The sequence below is a fragment of the Dermacentor andersoni genome, chromosome 6 (genome assembly GCF_023375885.2).
Source record: "Dermacentor andersoni chromosome 6, qqDerAnde1_hic_scaffold, whole genome shotgun sequence".
Classification (NCBI taxonomy): Eukaryota; Metazoa; Arthropoda; class Arachnida; order Ixodida; family Ixodidae; genus Dermacentor; species Dermacentor andersoni.
This window is the reverse complement of record NC_092819.1, coordinates 120,378,391-120,400,919: the sequence shown is the minus strand read 5'-3', so window position 1 is coordinate 120,400,919 and position 22,529 is coordinate 120,378,391. Positions and strand designations below refer to the sequence as shown.

The 22,529-nt window shown below is 49.1% G+C and overlaps 1 protein-coding gene across 2 annotated transcripts in view; it reads left to right on the top strand.

Annotated features, from left to right (window-relative positions):
• Window positions 1-22,529, top strand: part of LOC126522250 (uncharacterized) — an 84,676-nt gene that overhangs the window by 43,969 nt on the left and 18,178 nt on the right. For both annotated transcript variants that reach the window (XM_050170976.3, XM_050170975.3), the window contains exons 9-11: window positions 1,557-1,645; window positions 4,387-4,434; window positions 13,960-14,184. In XM_050170976.3, coding sequence (XP_050026933.1) covers window positions 1,557-1,645; window positions 4,387-4,434; window positions 13,960-14,184 — 362 coding nt within the window. The remainder of the gene's footprint in view (window positions 1-1,556; window positions 1,646-4,386; window positions 4,435-13,959; window positions 14,185-22,529) is intronic.

Below are 22,529 nucleotides of genomic sequence, written 5' to 3'. Positions count from 1 at the left end.
GTACGCGGCGCGGCCATGCTGGTACCGTTGAAAAGCGTGCCTCTTCGCCTTTTGACGCCCCTCTTTCATTTCCCGATAGAGAGAAGAGCAAGCATAAAAACATAAAAAGTCTGAAGGTCGCGGAGCTGCTTGTTACGGCCGCCGATTGGCTTGCTCCGTCACGTGCGTTCTATGAGCCGCCCCGTTGGCCGGGTCTGGAAGCGAGCTGCTGCGGCGTCTGCTTCTCCCGTTTCTTCGCGCGCTGGCTGCTGCGACTTTGTTTACGTGTTAGATATTCGAGGTACACCGCCGCTTCATCGCTTTATTCCGATTTGAGTTTTCTATTTCATTTTGTGGTTTCGAGCATGACTGGGCGCACGTAGACGACGAAATACGTGACCAAGCACCGCTTCGGCAGCCGCAAGCGCAAGCCGCCGAACATCCGAACGATAAGTAGTTCTAGCAGAGATGTGTCCGCGCGCTAGCTTGCAAGAGAGACTGTCGACGCATTGCCGGGCAGTTCGCAGGCTGTTGCAGCCTTGAGCTCCAATGGTGGCGATACCGAACTAATAACGGCCGTTTCCGATGCTTCCGGGCCTGCGACGTCCCGCAAATACTCCGCGACGTACCCCGATTGTGCCACCGCCGTCACCGAGATGAACGACGAAAGTGCGGTCCAAGCGCGTGCGTCTGCCGGCCGTGAAAACGAACCGTGCATCGGCAACCGTCGCACCATACAGTCGCATCTTGAGTCACAATTCATCTTGTCGGAGGTGTTGAATATGACCGCCGCCACTGTCCGCGCGTCACTTGGTTCTGTGCCGGCAACCGAACGGAAGATAGGGTTTACGGCGGGAGGAGCATACTCGGTGGTGACGGACTCAAGCGAGTCGAGCGGCTGAGAAAGATGCCTTGAGCAAGAAGAGGGCACAAAAAGCACATGAAAGCAAGCATAAAAGATCCAAGAAGCCAAGGGATCAACCTGACACCTGCACCTACAAGGCCGGTGGTTTCTACTCGAATAAGCATGGCTCAAAAGTTCGAACACCTTTTTTTCAAAACTTTTTTCTACCACCAAGGTCAGCTTGCAAAGCCAATATCTCAGCCACTGTTATGAATATTTTTACACCGTTTGTTTTGTTACACTCATTGTGCACCGCTGCACACAGTGACATGTTTTGTTTTCAAAATAGTTGCTTCAATAATTTGTTATCTTTTGTTTTCACTGTCGAGATTTTCATGCAACTGAAATAGCTACCAAGGAATGAGAATATAAAAAAAATCTGGTAGGCTGAAAAAATTCCAGGAATGTCACTGTGTGGAGGATACATATAGGAGTGCTATCAATGTTTGCTTGAACTCCTACCATCAATATACAGGTGTACAGGCATTTTGCAAAAACGAAAGCAGAAAAATTTTGTCAACAGAAAAGTACTTCAGATATTGCAGCCATATTTTCACAGTTTTGTTTATGTGATATTATTAACACCTGTGCAAAATTTCATCAAAATTGGCTGGTAAATAAAAAAGTTTGCTTTGATCCCCATGTCCCCCCTTAACGTAGGCTTTCCTTGCAGGGCCCAAGTTCGGTGGTGGTGGTGGTGGACCCACCTACACGTGCTACGTGTGCAACGTGGTGCTGCACTCCACTCGGGACTACAGCCAGGTGAGCACACCGTGACTGGCTTTGTTGGCCACCTGCGGGGTTTTTTGGTTGGCAGTTTCCGTGGTCTCTTCTTGCCAAGAGACTTGCAGCCTAGACTAGCGATTTTTTTATTGTGTGAAGCTGTCTTTGCTGTGGTACGGTAAATTTGATGGTGTGGTTGGGCTGTGGGGAAAGCAACTTGGAGATGGGAGGGGTGCTGGTGAGAGGGCGGAGGGATGTTGGGAAGAGAAGGGTGTATTGCGCCGTGTGCCGCCGTGGTGAAGTAAACCTGCGCTTGGTTGGCAACAGAACGGCCGAGTCATGTTAAGTTGAAACTGCACGACTTGGCATTTTGTGGTACTGAGCGACGGTGGGTTGCAGCCGTTGTTTCGGTGAACGTGGTGGGAAAATTACATTGCTCCTAGTTTCTGTCCTGGGCATGAAAAATTGTCCCGCGTCGTGACGCCACACGCGATTCCGCCAGCAACTGTACAGATCGCAGTCGACGTTATGCAAGGCTTGGTTCTCTAAACCCCATCAGGTGGCACTGCTCTCCACACGTTTACAGTAGGGGGGGGGGGGGGGGGTTACGGTGGGATTCGCGGCAGGGCGATGGTGTTGACCTTTTGGCTTTTAGTGATATGGGTGCTGCTAAAGTCATTGATGTGCATTCTTTCTGCCAACTATTGAATAGTTTTCTTCTAGTCTTAGAAAGTACAAGCAGAAAACTTACTTGGGCATTTCTTTGTTTATCATAGCCGACGAGGCCTTCTTTTCTGCAGTGCACAACGAACATTCCATTTTCTTGGCTGCGATCACGGAGTGCAGACGCCAGCACGATCTCTCTAATCTTCTTCAGCATGCTTATTACTTGAATAGTGTCACGTGGAATGACTTACGTGCCTCGTTCGAAACTTAGCGAATGTTTTATATGTGGAGGTGCTCTTCCTTATGAGAGACTAATTTGATACCTATAAAGAAAATCTTTCTTAGACTTGAATTAGGTTTTATTATTAATGGACAAGATACACAATACAAGGGAATATTACACAGGAGGAGGTCCCGAGTTCAAAGACTGGAATGGGACCTCCTGTACAGCGTATAAGTAAAAATATAAACAGCACTTGCAACAAATAGTCCAAATTTACCTTAAAATGTGAACACTTTTCGAGGCTCTTGTGTCCCATCACAGCTATACGTTGTCGTGATGCATAGCATTCTGAACGGAGAACCTTGCTCTTGGCAGCTGCAGCCTTGTGCATGACGTTAGTGTTTTCAATGAAATCAGATACGTGTGCCTCGAGCAAGCGTGACAGTTGCAGTGTACACAGCAAGGAACGTGAAAAACGAACAAAAAAGAAACATCGTTCTTTGGGAGGCAACATAGAGCTTCTTTTCTGTTGGTGGTTTTCTCTGCTTCAGCGCCTCTTTTGCACATGCCACTCTTACTATGCGGCGCTTTGGTGCTGTGTGGCAGCAGAATCTGTGTAAAATAGCAACAGCGTGAGCTGAGAGCCAACAGCGATGTTCTTGTGGATAGCTCACGAGGTGACAACTAATGAACTGATGGGTTGATGGGTGGAATGGTTAATTTTTGGGCTTTCGCTATAATGACCTTTCAGAATAACGAACAATTTGCCACGGTCCCTGGGAGTTCGTTATATTGAAATTTCACTGTAATACAGTAAATGGCTGCCAGTACAGTTGTCGGACGTCTTGGCACTCGTACTGTGATCGGACATTGCGCGTGCCTGCGCGTATAATTAAGGGACACGTACGATGTTCTGTGACCTCGCCCCCTTTCTGGTCGTTATATGCTTCACCATGAAACACGGCTCTATTGTGGCAAAACTGGTTAAAGAAAAAAAAAAAAAGCCTGCGATTCTGCAATACAGATAGAACCATTGCAGACCTCAAAATTAGCGTAGCCCTGCGCCCGGCTTGTTGCAAACATGGTCGCAAAGTACTGATCCCATGTTTTTTTTTTATTATTTATTTATTCCTCAAATGCCCCTGGAGAGGGATATTACATGAGGGGTGGGCAGCTTCAAAGAAGGTGCTCGATGGCAGCCTTGAACTCAGTTGCACTGGAGTGGTGCACCTCTTCTTCAGGCAGATCATTCCAGTCTCTCGCTGTACGTGGGAAAAATGAATGCAGATAGGATGATGTGCACGAATGCGGGGGTATACCGACATTGCTATGTATGAGAGCAAATCTTCTGCACAGCTAAGTTTACGCGACCACCGCATTTAAGTACAACGTAAGATGTGGGAACATAACAGAATGTTGACATATCAAATAAGAACGTAATACATAAGAGGCGATTGGATTAAGGTTGGGACTTCGAAAATGTGGTGTTGTAGCCAGGAAAATGCAACAATGAGGAATGTGTCAACAGGGTTCTTTCATAAGAAGTGTTGATGTCCCATAAATATTCAAAAGGAAGGAATATTCAACACTTGAGTAGTAAATACTCAAATCGAGTACAAAGCGAATAGCAAGGACTATTCTATCTGCATTCAAAATTTCAAATATTCATACACCCCATGTTTTTATTTTGTTGAGAACAACTTGTGTGAGACCATACACACTGCGTCTGCTCAAGCAAAGAACTTGAATTGTCGCAGAAGGAGGGGGAGGGGTGGGGGAAGAAGAAGCGGTCAAGAAAGCGTTGCTTTCAAACAGTAAAAGGTTGTCCTTACAGAAAAAGTGAGAGAAAGTGTTCTCACCCTGATCATTACTGTTTCCTGTCTGCGTGCAGCACTTCACCACCCGGGCGCATCGCATGGCCACAGGTCTACAGTCATCGGTGAGTTACCCTGGCAAGTTCAGCGTATTCTAGTGGAACTTTGGTATAAGGGGGGACACTGCTATTGAAATAATGTTCATGATGTTTTCCATCAATATTCATGAAACTTTCCATTCTTGTTAAAACTTTTGTGCTGATTTCAAATATGTAATTATTTTTCCAATAGGTAATTTAGTTCTGAAGATAAATGAATTTCATTGTTCATAATTTGCAGAAACAATAGGAAAAAAGTGCGCTACGAAATTCATATAGGCACATATGCCTGGCTACTAGAAAACATAAGGAACACATTGGTAGGAATACTATTTTGATACATCAACTATTAGTAATTTTATAGCTATTCAGTCTTTACTGTTCGAATCGTGGCTACCCTACTGTGTGATCTAAAGCAGAATAGAAAATTTTTAAAGCATAAATTCCAAAATCTGACCCTACCATTGTGTACTTTGCACACTCAGCTACAAGCCACAACAAAAATTATGGCTCTATCTGCCTTGAAGGCAGACATATCGCCGTGGCAAATCAGCAACAAGTCAAAAGTCGGTGTTTTTAGAAAACGAGAAAAAAGGAATGCATTCACTTTTAATCAAAAGTACAGAAATAATTTTGCAGTGAAAGTGGCTAAAAGCCACCAGGAATGTAGTCGGTTCTGACCACGGCCACCCAAATGTGGCAAAAACATAATTTAGCGCCGTTCGCCGATTCCCAGTGGCTTGCATCGCGCGCGTGTCAAGGTTGTCATTCACGCGGGTCGAGCTCCACGCCGACACAATATAGCCGCAACACGCGCACATGATAACGATCTTTATGGCGAGGCCAGATTACCGTTCGCTTTTGCTTACTGCGACGCTGCCGCCGCACACCTTGCACTTGACAAATGACAACAGTGCGTTCACGGAGTCCTACTGAACATAGCAAAGTCTGCCTCGGCATCGACTGGCGTGGCTGCAACGCTGTCGGCGCGAGTGAGCAAATCCAACACCCGCTTTGTTGCCGGCGTTGACGCTAGAACTTGGAAGTTCTTTTTAGCATTCGTCTCCCTCTGCTTCAAATCCACACGCTGCAACATTGCAGTGTCACGCCGAATGCAGCCACTGTCCGTAACGATTTCACTCATTTGTGAGCTGGCTAGGCCTACTTCGGCATCGTCCGCGGCTTCGGCATCATGTGCGGTTGGCGGCGCGCTACTCTCGATGCTTTCAGAAGGAATGGAGCGCTCTTGGAAGTTATAAGCTGATCGCTTCTTTTTGCCGAACTTGTGCCTTGTGGCGAACTTCCCCGGTGGATTGGACATAGTTGGGCATGTGCCAACAAACCTACGAGACGCGCCGTTGCGTCACCTGAGGAGTGGAGCAGGCGATGGGAACCTCGCGCAGCCAACCACAGCCCTTGTTTTTGGTCACGTGCGCTAGTCAACGAATTGGATCGCGCGTACGGGCCTTTTTTTCTCCCCTGGATTTGGCGGGAAATTAAAGAAGGAAGGCTCCTCTTTCCAACGAGACCAAGATGGCTGCGATTGCCCGCTTAGAAAAAGAGCTACGCGCCGCGATAGAAAGGGCTGTTCGTGCGTGGAATTCCGCTCAGTGATGTTATAAATTGATATTGCGGACGAAATACTCTTCCCTGAGATTCGAAACTTGGTGAATTAAAGGAATGTTAGCTCTAGATATCGAAAATCTCATTTTCGAAAAATCGATTTTTATTCGCGATTATTTTTCGCGATTTTTTTCGCCGCAAGGAGCCGTGTGCCCCCTTAATAAATCTTCATTTTCAATGTTTGCAGTTGTACCTAACTTTTGTAATCTTCCTAGAACTCCTCCTTGGAATGTAGATCATTGTTTCTCTCGATTTAGTGAAGGAGCATTCAGAAATGAAAGCTGCACTTTACAATCGCTATAGACCGTTTTGCTGTTTACAAATGTACACCCTGAACCGCTTCCGGTTTCACCCTCTGATGTTAGTCTGCTAAATTTAGCGGGCAAGAAATGGTAATGGTGCGTAGCAAAAGTGCATTAAATGGAAACCCAGAGATTTTCAACACTTTTGCCGTGTACGCTAGAACAATTTTACCAACCAGGTTTGCCGTAAATGATACAAAAAACTAATACGAAATGATGCTTTTCATAATCTCGTGTCCATAGAACACCATTTATTTAGAACCTCAATGTAATGGTGTTTGTATGCGATTGCGTTACCGTATTTACTCGCATAATGATCTCACCCCTGAATTCTGTCGTCAAAATTCGATCTTTTTTCTTTCCCCTGTAACGATCGCACCCTGAACTTATCGCAGCAATATGTCGCGTTCCAAGTCTAGCTAATGATGCTCGCGCTTACCACCTGTCGAATGCTACACGAACGACTCTTGAAGACGTACCAAGCGGTCTGCACGCACCCAACATTCTTAAGCAGATGCCCCATTTCATTTCTGTCATCACTTTCCGCACTTCCATGAAAAAAAAAGAAAGCTACAACCAAACTTGCCTCGGCTTTATTATTTCTAGGCTTCATAATACCGTATTTACTCGCGTAATGAACCCACTCGCGTAATGAACCCACCCCCCACTTTTGTCGTCGAAAATTGAATTTTTTTTTTTTTTTACGTAGCGTAAATAACGCGCACCCGCCCGCAGGGTCGGTGTTCAGCATGTTCGCGTTATCTCGGCTCAATTGGCCGGCGCTGTCGACTGTCGACGATCATAAAATTGTCTGATCGCGCAGTGATAAAATAAACATCATTTGAAGCCAACGATGCTGAACACCGGCGACGCGAACGCGGGTGACGCGGGCGTCGACTGCACGCTTTCGTTGATCGTTCATTGACCTTGCATGATTCGTTGGTGGATGTGCAAAGGGCTTTACTGGGGCGTCCTCTTTGAAATGGGGTGACGGCAGTTTCCACCACGCTCGGCTATTTTCTTTGTATTTCTCGAACCAATTTGTCAAACTTCTCTAGATTCTTTTTTTTTACAATGATGATGATGATGATGCAGGTTGCCGAGTGCCATCTATTAAATGCAAAGCAAACCTCTGCTTATAGCGCCATGCATGCGCGGCGGCGGCAGAACGAAGTAAAGACAACGCACTTGGACAGCGTCGGTCGCCATTTCGCCAGTCCTATTTTGTTGCTGTTTAAGTGCTTCGCTACGACCTTTGCATTATTTCGTGCGTGCTGTGCATTTTCTGCGCGTTGTGCGATGGGGCGTTACGCTAGCTACACGGCCGGTTTTAAGCTCAAAGTCGTGGAGCATGCTTTGGAGCATGGCAATCGCGCGGCTGGACGGCATTTTAGTGTAGACCCCGTGCGTGTGCGCTACTGGAGGAATCAACAAGAGGAACTCAGAGCGACGAAGAAAGATCGCCGGGCCTTTCGCGGGCCGAAGCAGGGCAAGTTTCCTCGCGTCGAGGAAGAAGTTCTGAGCTATGTGAAGAGGCTCCGCAACGAAGGATGTGCCGTATCCCACGAGCTGATACAGAATCACGCGCGGGCCACTGCAAGAAGTCACGGCATTGCCGCGAGTGAATTTAAGGCGAGCAGTGGTTGGACGACTCGTTTCATGCGCCGGAACGTGTTGTGCCTGAGAAGGCGTACTACGTTATGCCAGCGGCTGCCGGCAGACTGTGGGGACAAAGTGCGTGATTTCCACCGCTTTGTCATTCGGATCCGTGAGGACAAAAAGTTCCTGCTGTCGCAAATCGGGAACGCGGACCAGACGCCTATAAACTTTGACATGCCAAGAAACAGCACTGTCGATATGAAAGGTGCGAAAAGTGTGCAGGTTAAGACGACGGGCGCCGAGAAGCAGCGGTGCACCGTGATGTTAGCTGTAACAGCGGACGGCAGGAAGCTGCCGCCGTTCGTCGTCTTCAAAAGAAAGACTCTGCCAAAGGGAACTCTTCCTGCCGGTATCCACATTCGCGCCCAGGAGAAAGGGTGGATGTCGGCCGAGCTGGTGTCCGACTGGCTGAAAACAGTCTGGGGACGGCGGCCCGGGGCTCTTCTCCTGCCATCGCTGCTTGTTATGGACAGCTTCCGCGGCCATCTGGAAAAAAATGTCCGCTGCCGAATGAGCGAGTTACGCACGGACCTCGCTATCATCCCAGGTGGCTTGACATCAGTGCTGCAGCCCCTTGATGTTTCCATTAATAAGCCCTTTAAGGACAACGTGCGCCGGCTCTATACAGAGTGGATGGCCGCGGGAAACCACGACCTGACTCCCGCAGGTAAGATTAGAAGGCCCACCATCGACATGCTCTGTCGATGGATTCTAGAAGCATGGAGTGCGATTCCCAGCGAGATGGTCGTCCGCAGCTTCAAAAAGACTGGCATCTCCAACAGCCTCGACGGCAGTGAAGACGACGCGCTGTGGGAAGACGACGACGCCGACGAAGTCGCAAGCGATATGAGTGGAAGCGTGGATTCAGATAGCGAGCCCGAGTGAGACAGACCATAAGCAGCCAGCAGCATGAAAATAAAAATGAATTTTTAATTCACATTCATCGCGTACGTGTTTTTACTATAAAGGTAAGGTTGGGATTGCGATTTTCCTATCTTCATTGTGACATGAAATTTCGACCTAAAAAATATCTAAATTTTTTTTCCCCGCGTAATGAACCCTCCCCCCAAATTTATGTCAACTTATCTGGAAAAAAGGTGGGTTCATTACGCGAGTAAATACGGTAGTTTTGGTCAACAACAACATAAAAGGGCGCCTTTCGATTCTTCTCGTCAGCAGTTGTGGACACACAACAAATCGCGAGTGGCAACGATAGTGGCCGCCTTTACACTGATGCATTAGAAGTGTACCCTATTCATACGCCGACGCTTGTAACGCAGCTAAGATATTCACCCACCCTCAGCAGAAACGTGCCGTACAGTATAATCTCGATGATAAGATTACAGTTGATCCGAATTTCGCGATGATACGAATTTCAAAAGTGTTTTGGAGGGTCCACGTTATATAGAATACGCTACGATTTGGGATTACATGAAGTTTCTCAAGCCTTCGCAGATGATACGAACGCGCCAATGACCGGCGCACGCGTGCGGGGCGACGCGGCTGGTCTCGGAGGGGGAGAATAGCCACCATGGCTGATGCGCGGCTGCTGGCCCTTTTCACGCCCGTTTCCCTTCACCTCCAGTCTCTGCTGGCTGAGCGGCCACCGGCCCTCCTCTCCACACCGGTCTCCCTTCACCTCCACGTCTTTTCATGCCCGCTTCCCTTCACCCTCTGCCGGCCGAGCGGCAGCGGCCACAGGCCCTCGTCTCCACACGCCTCCCTTCACCTCCACGCCGCCGCCGTAGCATAACATGCATAGTGCGCTCGGCACATGGCTCGGCACGAAACCTGCCAAGCCAGGGCAAGTCACGTGCCTGACAACTCTGCGTCGCCCATATCCTGGCAGCTCATTGGCGTACGCTAGCTTTCTCTCTCTTTTTTTTTTTTTCCCTCTACGCCGCTCTTTCGCGCAGGGCAACCCGATGTGAAAGGAAAAGCTGAATCGCCATCGCCATCACAGGAAGCTGCTGCTGCATACGTCTGTTCGGTGTTCGCTGCTGCTGCTGCCCTGTGTGTTTCGGGTAACTGTAACAGCGCTGGAACATGGACTACCTGAACGTGACGGACGGAAGTTTAGTGAGCGCGGAAAGACTGAAGTGTTTGCTGTTCGACATGTTGCGAAAATGGAAGGCCCTTTCGTTTAAGGAGAAAATTGAAACACTCAAGAAGGTCGACGACAACCCAAAGAAGAAACGTGTCGAGTTGGCAAAGGAGCTAGGCATAGCACCGTTGACGTTGTGCACCATTGTTGGGCAGCGAGACATTGTGATGAAGAATGCCCAGCACTTCGGCGTGAACGTCAAACAGGCGAAGACGGCTACACACGTGACGCTGGAAGAGGTCCTGCTGACATGGTCTGGCGAAGTTACAGTGGCTGGCGTCAACGTAGACGGCAAGGTGCTATGCGAGAAGGCGGACAACATTGCGCTTTGCCCTGGAAATTGAAAATTTCCACGCTTCCAGGGGATGGCTGCATTGTTTTAAGGAGAGACGTGGACTTGTCTACAGAGTCGTTTGCGGTGAAGGAAAAAAAAGTGGACCAGTCAGCTGTCAGCGGCGCTGATTTCGGACTATGCACCGCGCGACATATTTAATGCTGACGAATTAATGAATGAATGAATGAAACTACGTTTATTCCACATTAAAATGCGCCGAAGACGCTGCGGTGGAAAGGGGAGGGGTGTTATTGCAAAAGGGGAAGGGTAAGGCTGCCTCAGTTTTATTAACGAACGTCCTGGAGGCAGCTAAGTGGGGGCCGCATGACGCTTGTGGCTGTCGCGGAGCCGATCGCCGACGGGTGGTGCCGCAGGGTCCTGGAGGAACAGCAGCAGTGCTCGCCAGAGCTCGATGGCATGGTCCGGAGACGTGGTATTCGTGCAAGCCCAAGTCCGGAGAGAAGGCCAGGGTCCCCGCTGTATGGTGGCCAGAGCACGAAGCCTTGGTGGGATGTAGAGGGGGCACTCCCAACAAAGGTGGTTGAGATCAGCACGACATGTGCACATGGAACAGAACCCACTTATGGGTGTGCCACCCCTGTGGAAACGGTTCAACAAGTGAGGAGTAAGGAGGTGCTTGTCTGAATTCTCCGAAGCAAGACTGACTCTCACCGTGTGAATACCTTCGGTGGAAGCGACGGTATAGAGAGTGGATTGCTCACTGCTGCGAGGTAGGCGGCACGTCGTTGTTTGGTCGCATGCTTGTCTGCCATTGGGTCTGTTACCTCAGGTGTGGTAGCTAGAAGAGGATAAGGATTATCGGAGGCTCTGGCTAGCGTGGGGCGTAGCCGTCATAGCCGATTATGCTCAGCACAGGGCTGTTGACTTCTTGAAAGGCATTGACCAAGGGACTGGTGTTGTCTCGCTTGCTGGAAAACCGGGTGATCATGTCAGCCCTCTTGTTATGAAGAGAACGACAATTCCATTGCAGGACAGTTGCCCATGGTGATGAATTTGAAGGGCTAGACATGGTGAGGCTGTGTTGTTTCATCAGCAATGAAGCTTGGTGGTACCCAAGGCGTACGCATTGCTGGTGCTCCTGCGGGTGTCGGAGAGGTTGTGCCAAAAGGGAGAGTGCCGGAAAGAATGATACGTCCCATGATGGTGTGGACGCATGTTTCTATGGCCCTGTTAATAAGCTGTTGGACGCTTTGATGGATGGACTTCTCTATTTGCGCCATACGATTTATTTGCGCCATACGCTAACACTCGTCCATACGAGGACGAGAGTGTTGAGCTAAAGGGAAGCGCTGTACTATTTGCTGGAACTGATTGTTAGGTGCGCGTTCGCTTGTCTAACTACATCCGCGAAAGTGGCTTTTCCGCTGGCTTCTGACTGTGTAGCTGGGGATACCGGTGGCCCGGTGTAGAAATTGTGGCGCGTTGCCTTTAGCATGGGTCTAGATGAATTTTGTTCTGTTCCGCTCTCGGGACAGCGGTGCTGACGCCCTTCTGTCTGCCATTTCCTACGTGGCCTTTTGGGCAACCGGCTTGCGTTTTTGTTCAATTCTCTTGTTGACTTGTCGTCTTTTTGGACAGTTTGTGGCTGTGGCCTAGTGAGAACCACGACAGCTACGGCACTTCGGTTCTGCGTTCGGGCACTGTGTTCCCGCTTCGTGTTGCCGCAGACCGCATGTAGAGCATCTCGCTGCCAGAGTGTTGGGGCATTGCTCCTTGTGGTGCCCGATCTTGTGACATATGTCACAAACTGCCACTTGTGCACGGTACGGAAAGACACTGATAGTAAATGACTGCAGGCCGACCTTGTAGGGTAGGCTGTTACCTTCAAATGTGACCATGGCAGTACCTTTGTCACCAAGTTGGCGTGCATGCAGGATTTTGCACTTGTGGCAATGCAAGGAGTTCATTAGTTCCTCAGAAGTCATGTTCCCAGCATTTCTAATAATGCTTCTGATTTGATTAGGACCAATGGCTTCGTATGCTTGAAAGGGCACATCCTGTCCACGGATTGGCAGGGACGCTATTGCGAGAAGTACGTAGCGCACCTCGGGTGCGGACGCGTTGACAGTGAACTGATTGCTCTGACTTAAGTAGCGAACCGAGAACTCTGGTATTTGGTCTTCCTTAGAGAGACAGAGATGAGCCGAAATGTGGCGCGTTATGACTTTGTCTAACTGTATGAGCTGCTCATCCATAATGCGGCACGGCTGCTTAGGCCGAAGGATGACGGTGTGTTGATGTTTACGCGGGGCACCTGAGCTCGGCGTAAACATGGTCAAATTGTGGAATTGTCGGACACACATGGTCAAATTGTGGAATTATAAGAGGCTGTTTAGAAACGCACCTCTCAGATCGCACGCTACACGATAAGAGCAACCATCGAAGTGAAGCTGCATGTTTCGTAAAAAGCCCAAGCGTGATAAGATCCTATCGTGCCCTGCTCACTTCATGCTTTAAAGTGCGAATGAAAGTCTGCGAGGGTGAGACAAGAAAGATGGTGGCTTCACAAGAGCCGCCTTCTCGTGCGAGCAAAGGGAAAGAGGGGGAGGGCAGCGAGCTCACAATAATGCGATGAAGTGCATGCGAGTGCGGTGGAGGGGGTAAGTTGGCGGGCTCGCAATTTCTGGCACGCATCTTGGTCATGGCTGTAAGCGCGGCTGAACACGCACGCAGCTGTGCACACTGCTTTAGAGGTAATCTGCCACGTGTAGAAAGAGTGGGCATGCCGACATGGCGTGCCATCATGCAAGCTGTCTTCCCGCACATGTAATCTTGGAGGTTGCGTGATCTCGAGTTTCGGTGACTCGTTGGAGCGAGAGGCCGATGCAGTATGCTGCCGGTGCTTTTCATGACGGTGTCAACTCTGTGCGGGTGACAATATCAGCCACGGGGCCGGAGTGTACGCGAAGGCGTGGCTGGCTTCACTTATTCGTACCGTCGATGTGAAGATATTGTCGACGTGGCATGAAATGGTATCGTTTGTCGCCAACTCCCAAATTAATTAAAGTTGTTTTCTCATTGAAACTCGCTTTTTCGATTGCGCGATAATTCGAAAAATTCTGCGGCCCTTTCCATGCAAGAAAAATCGATCGGCGACTCTACTTATTTCCATAAAAGGTTACATTTCAATTCAACAAAATTTCAATGTAATGAAGCAAATTGTTGATTTTACCTACTTCGTTCTATCGAAGTTTAACCATATTGAAATCGCGTACAAACACGCTTGATTATATTGAGGTTCTAAATACATGGTGTTCTATCGACAAGAGGTTATAAAAAGTTCAATTCTTTGTTATATCGAGAATTTCGTTATATTGAGGTTTAACTGTGTGCAAGCTACGATGTATACCCTCTACTGCTACGGCAGAAGTGTATATGAAATGTATTACTCCAGTGGGAAGTGTAATGCGGAGTATTTCGTGCGTGTTGCAGCGGCGGTGCTGTGCTGATTTTGGGACGAAGTGTGGTTGCCTTCTGCACAAAACCCTCGTTCCCTCTTTCTTGACCAGGGCCCACCATTTGACCGCAAGCGGCCACGCTCTCCATCACCATTTTCACGGCCACCGGCGTGGTCACCACCACGCATGCAGTCTCCGCCACGAGAATTCTGGTCGGGTGGCCCACCGCAACGGAAACGTTCCCCCGAGCCCTTCCTCGACCCCATGGCCCGAGACCTCTTTGCACCTCCGTCTGGCCCAGGCGGCTCCTTTGAGCCTGGCTTTCGAGGCCCTCAGGTCTGTCCTTCACACCTCTCAAGTCTGCCAAATTTCTTTGTAAAGTTCATGATTTTTTTTTTTTTTTACTATTTAACAAGTGTTGCATCAGGCTTTACAGGGAAAAAGTTGTTGAGAAAAATGTTCTTGTCAGCCCACGAGCCTTCCGTTCAGTCTACTGTCGAAACCCACTGTGGCGAAATCCCGCAACAACGAAATTCTTGCGACAAACACCTCTGGTCAACGAAATGTCACTGTTCTACAGCCTTCCATCAACGAAATTAGACGGAACGTAACCCCGCATACAGTCGACGACTGATAGTTCGGACTCCGTGGGAAACATAAGTAAGTCCAAACTATCGCATGTCCGAAAAAAATATATCTATCCAAAAAAGATCACTTTATTTACGTTTTAAGGCCCCTGTGCACAAAACAAGTGGTCGATGCGCTGCTGCACCCACTTCCGCTTACGTGCAACCAAGTCTGCCTGTATTGAAGCGAAAAGCTTCACTACACTAGTGAACACCGCGCTTCGCGCGAGCCGGCGTATGTCTGAATTGGCTCCGTAGGTGTGTTCGGAGTCGGCGTAGGTGGCCACTGCCGCGCTCTATGCGTCATCGTTTGACGTTCGTCGCAAGTGCGTGTTTATCGCGGAGGCCGACTATACAGTCAAACCCGGCTATATCGAACTCGCAAAAAAACGCCTATCAGTTCGATATAGAGCATAATTCGATATAAGCCTGCTAAATATTTGGATGTCATAAAAGCACATACCATTTATAAAATCACTTTATTGACGAAACTAGCTTAGTTTCGCATTAATTAGTCCTGCATTTTCTTCTGCTTGGGCAATTTCGCTGCCTGCGACGCACGCACTTCCCCACGTTGTCTAAGGAGTCCGAGCAGCTGAGGCCGCAACCTTCCGCATTCGCGCAGAAGCACCGGACTAATGCGAGTGCACCAATCACTTCGGAGGATGTGGGCAAAGGACCGTAGTTGCTTTCCTCAACGTGCCTACATTTGTGCTCGGTACGATGTCGGCGATGTAGTGTTCGTTTCGGGATCTACCGTTGTCGCGACACCATCGTCTGCACTCACAAACTCGTCCACCGGTGATTCGAATGTCCCGGAAATTTTGACAGCTCGCTCCATACTTCGGCAACACCAGCAACGGCTTCGTCACATTCATCAGAATTTACAGTCATCACCGAGCACGCGGAAACCGGCACGTATGAAGAACGCCTCGTACACGGCCGTGCGTACGCATCGGGCGCCATGGGCACCGGGTTGCGAGTCTGGCCACTTTAGCCCTAATCGCGCTGAGAGTGCTCCGCGGAATCTTGCACGTTGCGGGGACATCGCGTTCGACGCGATTTATGATTTAGATCTTCACGACGAAAGGCGAATTCTGCCGCTTCATCACGGCAACACTGCGGGAGAAGGCCCACAAGGCGCAAACACGATAAACCAGAGAAGCAGCCAGACAACTCGCACTTTGGCCATCTTGCACGAAGAGCGCACGAGAGCCTCTGATTGGCTGTCTGAGCAAGCGCTGTAGGCGGGCCAGGATCATTTTTTGCTGGGGAGTGTCGATAGATAGTGATCTAAAGAAAGGAAGGACGCTTGATTCTGCAACCCGTGAGGGAGCACGGCGAAGCGTCGTCAGGGGAGAGGGAGTGGGAAGTCAAAGATGATAGAGAAAGAGGGAGGATGTGGCCTAATAGACTCCACTATGCGCGACAGGGGGAGTGTCGACGGCTCGCCCGAACAGCCCGAGGCAGCGCGGTCACGGTAGGGAGAGCGGTTGGATGGAGCCGCGCCGCCGGGTTTCCCCGCTACCGCGAGGGAAAGCCAACTTCTGGGGGCACTTTTCCGCCGCTTGACGTTCGATATATCGGGAGTCACTGCAATATTTGTTCGATGTAAGCGTAATTTTTGCTATATATACTCATTGTAACTATACCGTGACCAGAAATTGTTCGATATATAGAATAATTCGATGTAAACGGGTTCGATATAGTCGGGTTCGACTGTATAAGCGCTTGCCAGAGAAAAGGCGTGCGCATTCAACATGGAAGGTGAAGAGAGTGATACTACCGATACAGAGAGCTGTGTTTATGGCTGTACAGAAATCGCAAGATAATGTGCCCAACAATGATGAATAAAGAAGTTTAATAATCTTGCATAACTTATGGTATATATCATTGATAAGCAATTTGCATAACTACTGAAAGCCCCCGTATAGCATAACCATAAGCAAACCAAAGCACATCCATAAGTGAAACCGTAAGCATAACCATAGGCTAAATCATAAAGCATAACCATAAGCTAAACCGTAAGCATGTCCATAACTTAAGCCATAAGCATATCTGTAAGTTAAACCGTAAGCATATCCATAGGCTAAAACAAAGCATAACCATAAGCTAAACCATAAGCATCACCGAACCTTTTCGCTTCGAGATATCCAGGCTTAACCTTAGCTAAGCCGCAGCCAATTTTTTCTGTCAGTTTTGAGTTTCGTTGTACGCCAATGCAAGGACAGCAAAGGCTTGAGTCACATTCGCATGTGGAAGGCTCCGGAGCAAACGTCACATCATCGTCAGAGTCGCTGTTTGATGGTGGGAGAAGTTGCTTAATTATTTTGTCATCATTCAGTTCGCCACACGACAAAACCACGCTGTCGACGTCTGCAAAGTCTTCAAATCTAGCGGCGGCAGGACTCGGCACACCACAGCCCAGCAGGTCATTAATGATATCTGCATTTAAGCTCGTTATGGTAAGCGGCAGTTCAGCCTCTGCAGTTTCGGAGTCTGGCTCATTAGGACTGTGACTCGAGACGTGTTTGGAATCTGACTGCGAGGACACCCTTGGTGTCATTATAACATCACAAAAAAGACTTGCTGGAGCCGGCAGAGCGCTGTCTAGAACGCAAACTAAACAAACAAGCACAGCATGGCAGAACGCTGTGTGCAAGGCAAACTCAACAAACATAATGGTGATATCGGGCCATGCGCGGGGGTGTCGGAGAAGGATGTGGTGTTCGCGTTGTTGATATGTGTCACGATCCACCCGGGTTCGTGAACAAGGGAGGGCTTGAGGCACACTCCGTTAGACGGATGCTCCGCAGCGTGGTGGTGCTGAGCGATGACTGACCGCCGAGCAGCCGTGCTCATCAGTGTTTATTGCGGTGCGGTGACCAATGTTGCCTGCCGAGCTTAGCAGGCCACCGAGCCTAGCGGCGAACAAACATTATGCCTGAGGGAGCGTCACATGCTTGCTACAATATGACCTTACAATTCAGGCAAAAGCCTCCAAGATCGGCACTTGCAGTTACTGTATTTACTTGCATAATGATCGCACTTTTTGTCAGAAAAATAGATGCAAAATCAGGGGTGCGATCATTACGCGGATGAAATTTCCCGCGAAAAGAAAAAAACAATTTTTCGTCCCGCATTTACTGCGGGACACCAAAACAAAAATGGCGGCTGGCGGAGCAAGCTGAACGTGCCGAACGCGATTCTGTGTTTCTTCTCGTGAGTACATTACGTGCATTGAAACAGTTTCTTCCGTATCAGTAATGAATAATATTGTTAATATCGGCAAGTTTGTGGCAATAACGTAGCCATGTCCACTTTAAGCGGACAGAAACACATGGGCACGCTTAGCTGCCAGTGACATAGAAACACATGGCCGGCATGCTGCGGAAACTGTAGCATCTGTCTTCACTGCTATCCTAATACGGCATGTTTCCGCTAAGGGTGGTTGAATATCTTAGCTGCGTTACAAGCGTCGGCGTATGAATAGGGTACACTTTTAAGGGGGGAAGCAGGGATCAGATCGCGATTTTCGCGAAAAAAATCGATTTTTGAAAAGTACGCTTTTCAGAATCTACAGCATCATTTCTATCTTGTACTGAAATATTTCACCGAAAAACAAACTCTAAGCACTTAAAATAAATATATTTGTCGGTGCCGGCGTCCACAAATCCGCCCGAAATCGCGAAAAAGCCGCGAAGTTCAACGCGCGACTGCTCGGCTTTCCCGCCACGGAGCGCCGCCATTTTGGTATCGTTGGAAAGCCCGACTCTTTGACTCTTTGTCCCAGCCCTTCCCTTCCTTCCCTGCCAGCCAGCAAGCGCACAAAAAAAGAAAAACAGGAGAGTGGCAGCACGGAGCAGCCAATGGCTGCCGCGCCCCGATTGGCTCTGCGCCGCGGCTCGTTGTAAGGCGCCTCCTCATTGGTCGACGCCGCGCCATAATGGCGGCCGAGGCAAGGAGCGCAAGGAGCGTCTGCTTTTGTCCGCTGCTGGGAAGCCTTTCTGGACTTTCCTTCTCTTGTGTTTCGAGGACGTCGGCCACGTGCAATGGATCCGCGCACGTTCGAAAAGAAGTACCGGACGAAGCATGCCTACGGGAAGCGGAAACGCAAGCCCGTCGCAGCAAGGAAGAAGCGGCGATTGTCAGCAGGTGGTTCGGCCGAGCCGAGCGTCCGTTCAGAATCGGCGGAGTACGCGCCCAACGTGTTGTGCGATCTCTCGCCCAACGTGCTGCGGGATCTTGCGCCGAGTCGAGCACCAGCCAGCGATAGTGAGACGAACCATGATCTTTTGCCGTCGAAGCGCGGGCGCAGTGTTACTTCACCGGTGACGATCGACATGCCAGTGAGTCTCGCCGTACGCGAGCGTCCCGTCGCAAGTTCGTCCAGCACAGATTACGGAGTGAGCTTGCAGCGGTCATCGCCGCCCGACTGCAGAGCATCGGAGACGCGCTTCCGCGGTGTGTCGTTCAACGCCGAGATGTCTCCGCAGCCAACAACCGCCAGTGAAGGCAGTCCCATGCCATCGACGAGTTCCGGCGCTTCGACGGAGCTGCAACGCGGGCGCACGCTCGCTGCCGCGGATGCGCCGGCGGCCGACCTTGCCGCTCATCGCAGTGTTGACTGTTCGCCCAGTGAACGTCGCACTATTCAAGCTCACCTGGAAACACGATTTGTGTCCGCGGAAACTGCAGAACTGCAAGCGTCGAGAGTTCGCGAATCGCTTCGCGCGGTTTCAGCAACGGAGCGCAAGTTCGGGCTGACTGGCTCACAGGAAAATGCCATTCCCGCACCTCCAGAAGAGGAGTTTATGCTTGTTCAAGTTGCTGCTTTGAACTCGCTGATTGGTTCCCCGCTTTGCCCAACTTGTCAGCAGCCCGGCCTAGCAGTGCACCGCGAGACTGAACTGGGACTAGCTGTGAAGATGGTACTTTCATGCATTTCCTGTGGTAGTACCCTACAGTCTGAGTGGTCCTCACAAAGGAAGAGCGGCTCTAGAGCTTTCGAGGTCAACATCAGAGCTATGCAAGCAATAAAGAGCATTGGGAAAGGACCAACTGCTCTTAATGACTTCTGGGCCACCATGAATGTCTCGCATCGTGGGTTACACCACAAAACATATGATGGGCACCTCAAAAAGACTTTCAAGCCTGCCGCAGCGGCAGCTGCACACAACATCTTCACAGATGCTGTAGAGGCAGTGAAAAAGGTGTACACTGAAATGGAGACAACATTTTCAAAGAACATTACAGTAGTGTATGATGGCACATGGTTGACACGCGGCCACAGCTCCCATACCGGCGTAGGCTGTATAATTGATTTCCATACAGGGCTTGTGTTGGACTGCATAGTTCTGTCCAACTTCTGCCTTGGGTGCAGCCGACAGCCAGCAGAAAGTGACCCCAACTATGCTGAATGGAAGCAGCAACACCAGTGCCAGAAAAACACTGATGTGAATTCTGGAAGAATGGAGGTTGAGGCTGCACTACAGCTCTTCAGGCGCTCCTTGAGCAGAAATGATCTACGTTACACAAACATAGTTTGTGACGGGGACAGCCGCATGTTTCGCACTCTATGTGATGAAGAAGTTTATGGTTTTGTGCAGCTATCTAAAGAGGACTGCATAAATCATGTTAAAAAACGAATGGGGGCTGCACTTCGCTCTTTGGTGGCCAAGGCAAAGAAAGGAGAGCCACTAGGTGGAAAGGGGGGCCTGACACAGCAGCTCATCAAAAAACTGACAAACTACTATGGCCTTGCTCTGCGGAACCACTCGGAAGTCGAGGAAATGCAAAGGGCAGTAATGGCAACGTACTACCACATCACATCAACAGATGATGAGCCCCATCATGAGCTGTGTCCCCCTGGCCCCCTTAGCTGGTGCAACCACCGGTCAGCTGAGGCAGAAGGGCAGCCAGCACCAGCTCACAAGTACAAGCTTTCAGCTAAAGTTGCTGAAGCACTCCTGCCTGTGTACCAGCGCCTCTCAGACCCTCAGTTGCTGGCCCGGTGCAGAGGAGGCAAAACTCAAAACGCGGCTGAGAGTCTCCATTCAGTGATATGGTCACTAGTATCAAAAGACCAGCATGCCTCACTGTTTGCTGTGGAAACAGCAGTGCACGAGGCAATTTCAAAGTACAACTCGGGCAGTCTGAAAGCTTATTCAGACCTGTGCACAACATTGGGCCTGCGCCCTGGTGCCCTCTCTCTTCAGCGGGCTGTCGAGAAAGACTCCCAGCGAATGAAGAAGGCACACAAAGTCCATCTCCTGAAAGGACAGAGGGCTAAGAAGTCACCTGCTGCCAAGGACACCAAATTCTACAATGCAGGAGCATTCTAGACAGTGTGTGCCAGTATGGAACTTTGAGGCTTGTTTTCTCAAAAGTTTGTTTTGAGCTTATCACCTCGCTCGTGGAAAGCATAGCACGGCAATGGGAGCACGGATTTTAATCCTGTTTGTTTTGCTGCAATTGGTGAAGTGTGCCTTATGTCAAGACAGTCTCAGATTTACCATTTAGGCTCACCATTTTTTTATTACACAATAATTGGAGCATGATACATTCTAAACATAAAGAGAAGGTGCATACTATATCGTTTAGAAGAAGAGCAGAGAAATTTAAAAAGAAATTAAGAGAATCTTGACTTAGACTATACTTCTTAGTAACTATTAAAAACATTTACAGACCCATAACCCATTTTGCTGTCACGCTAGGCTTTCCACGAGCAAGCAACATGTGAGCAATATATAAATAATGATAAAATAAAAACTACTGAAGATATGATTGTGAAACTTTGCAGCTGTCTGTTTGATGCTATTTCGAACCTGTATGCCAAATTTCATCACTCTAAGATAAAAAATGAAAAAGTTAGTTCCGATCCCCTCATCCCCCCTTAACGTATCAGTGTAAACGTGGCCACTATCGTTGCTGCTCGCGATTTGTTGCGTGCCCACGAGTGCAGACGAGAAGAATCGAAAGGCACCTTTTTTGTTGTTGACCACAACCATTATAAAGCCTACACATAATAAAGGCAAGTTTGGTTGCAACTTTTTTTTAGTCATGGAAGTGCGTAAAGTGATGAAAGTAATTAAATGAGGCATCTACTTAAGAATGTTTGGTGCGTGCAGACCGCTTAGTTTGTCTTGAAGAGTTGTTCGCATAGCATTCGACAGATGGTAAGCGCAATCAATATTAGCTAGACTTGGGACACGACATATTGCTGCGGCAAGTTCGGGGTGCAATGATTACACAGGACATTTTTTAAAAATCGAATTTTGACGACAAAATTCAGGGGTGCAATCATTACGTGAGTGCGATCATTATGCGAGTAAATACGGTAAATCTCAGAGGCATAGAGTGGTGGTTAATGCAAAGCCTCTGAGATTACCATGTGGTGTGTAATCTCCGAGGCCATACTTAAGGTATCGGCGAGGTTGCCAGAGGAAATAATGGCGGCAGAGTTGGCGAATGCGACACCCACAGACTGAGTGTGGATACTCCAATGTAGAGGTTGCGGCTGTCCAAAATATCATTCGTCTTTACACGTCGTCTGTGGGGCCATTGGCAGTGCCGCGAAGCTGTCCGAATTACCGAGCATGTCCGGATTATCGGTGTCCGATTTATTGGTCGGCGACTGTAATGCCTACATGTGCAAGGCTACTAGGTTCTAAAATTTGCTCAAAGCTTTACACTAAAATAGCATGCCTCACGTGCATGCTCGCGGGAGCGAACGCTGATGGTGAGCTGCGAAGTATGGATGAAACGCCCAGCGAAGCATAGACGGAACACGTGGGGTAATAATGTTTCTTGACCGAACTTCTTGCGTAGCTTCCAGAACGTTGACTACTACGTGTGTAACGGAGTATAGGTGCGCCGAGGGCTGATGGCTTTGAGTGTGCTGTGTTCTCGCCGCTTAGTGGTCAATTTGCTCGCTGCTGCTACCTTGACAGCGAGTGTGTGCAGTCATCAAATGAGATGTTTTCGTGTCATCGTGTGCACGTGTGGCGCCATGCTTGTTAATTTAGATACTAAACAAATGGTAACTAGTTTATA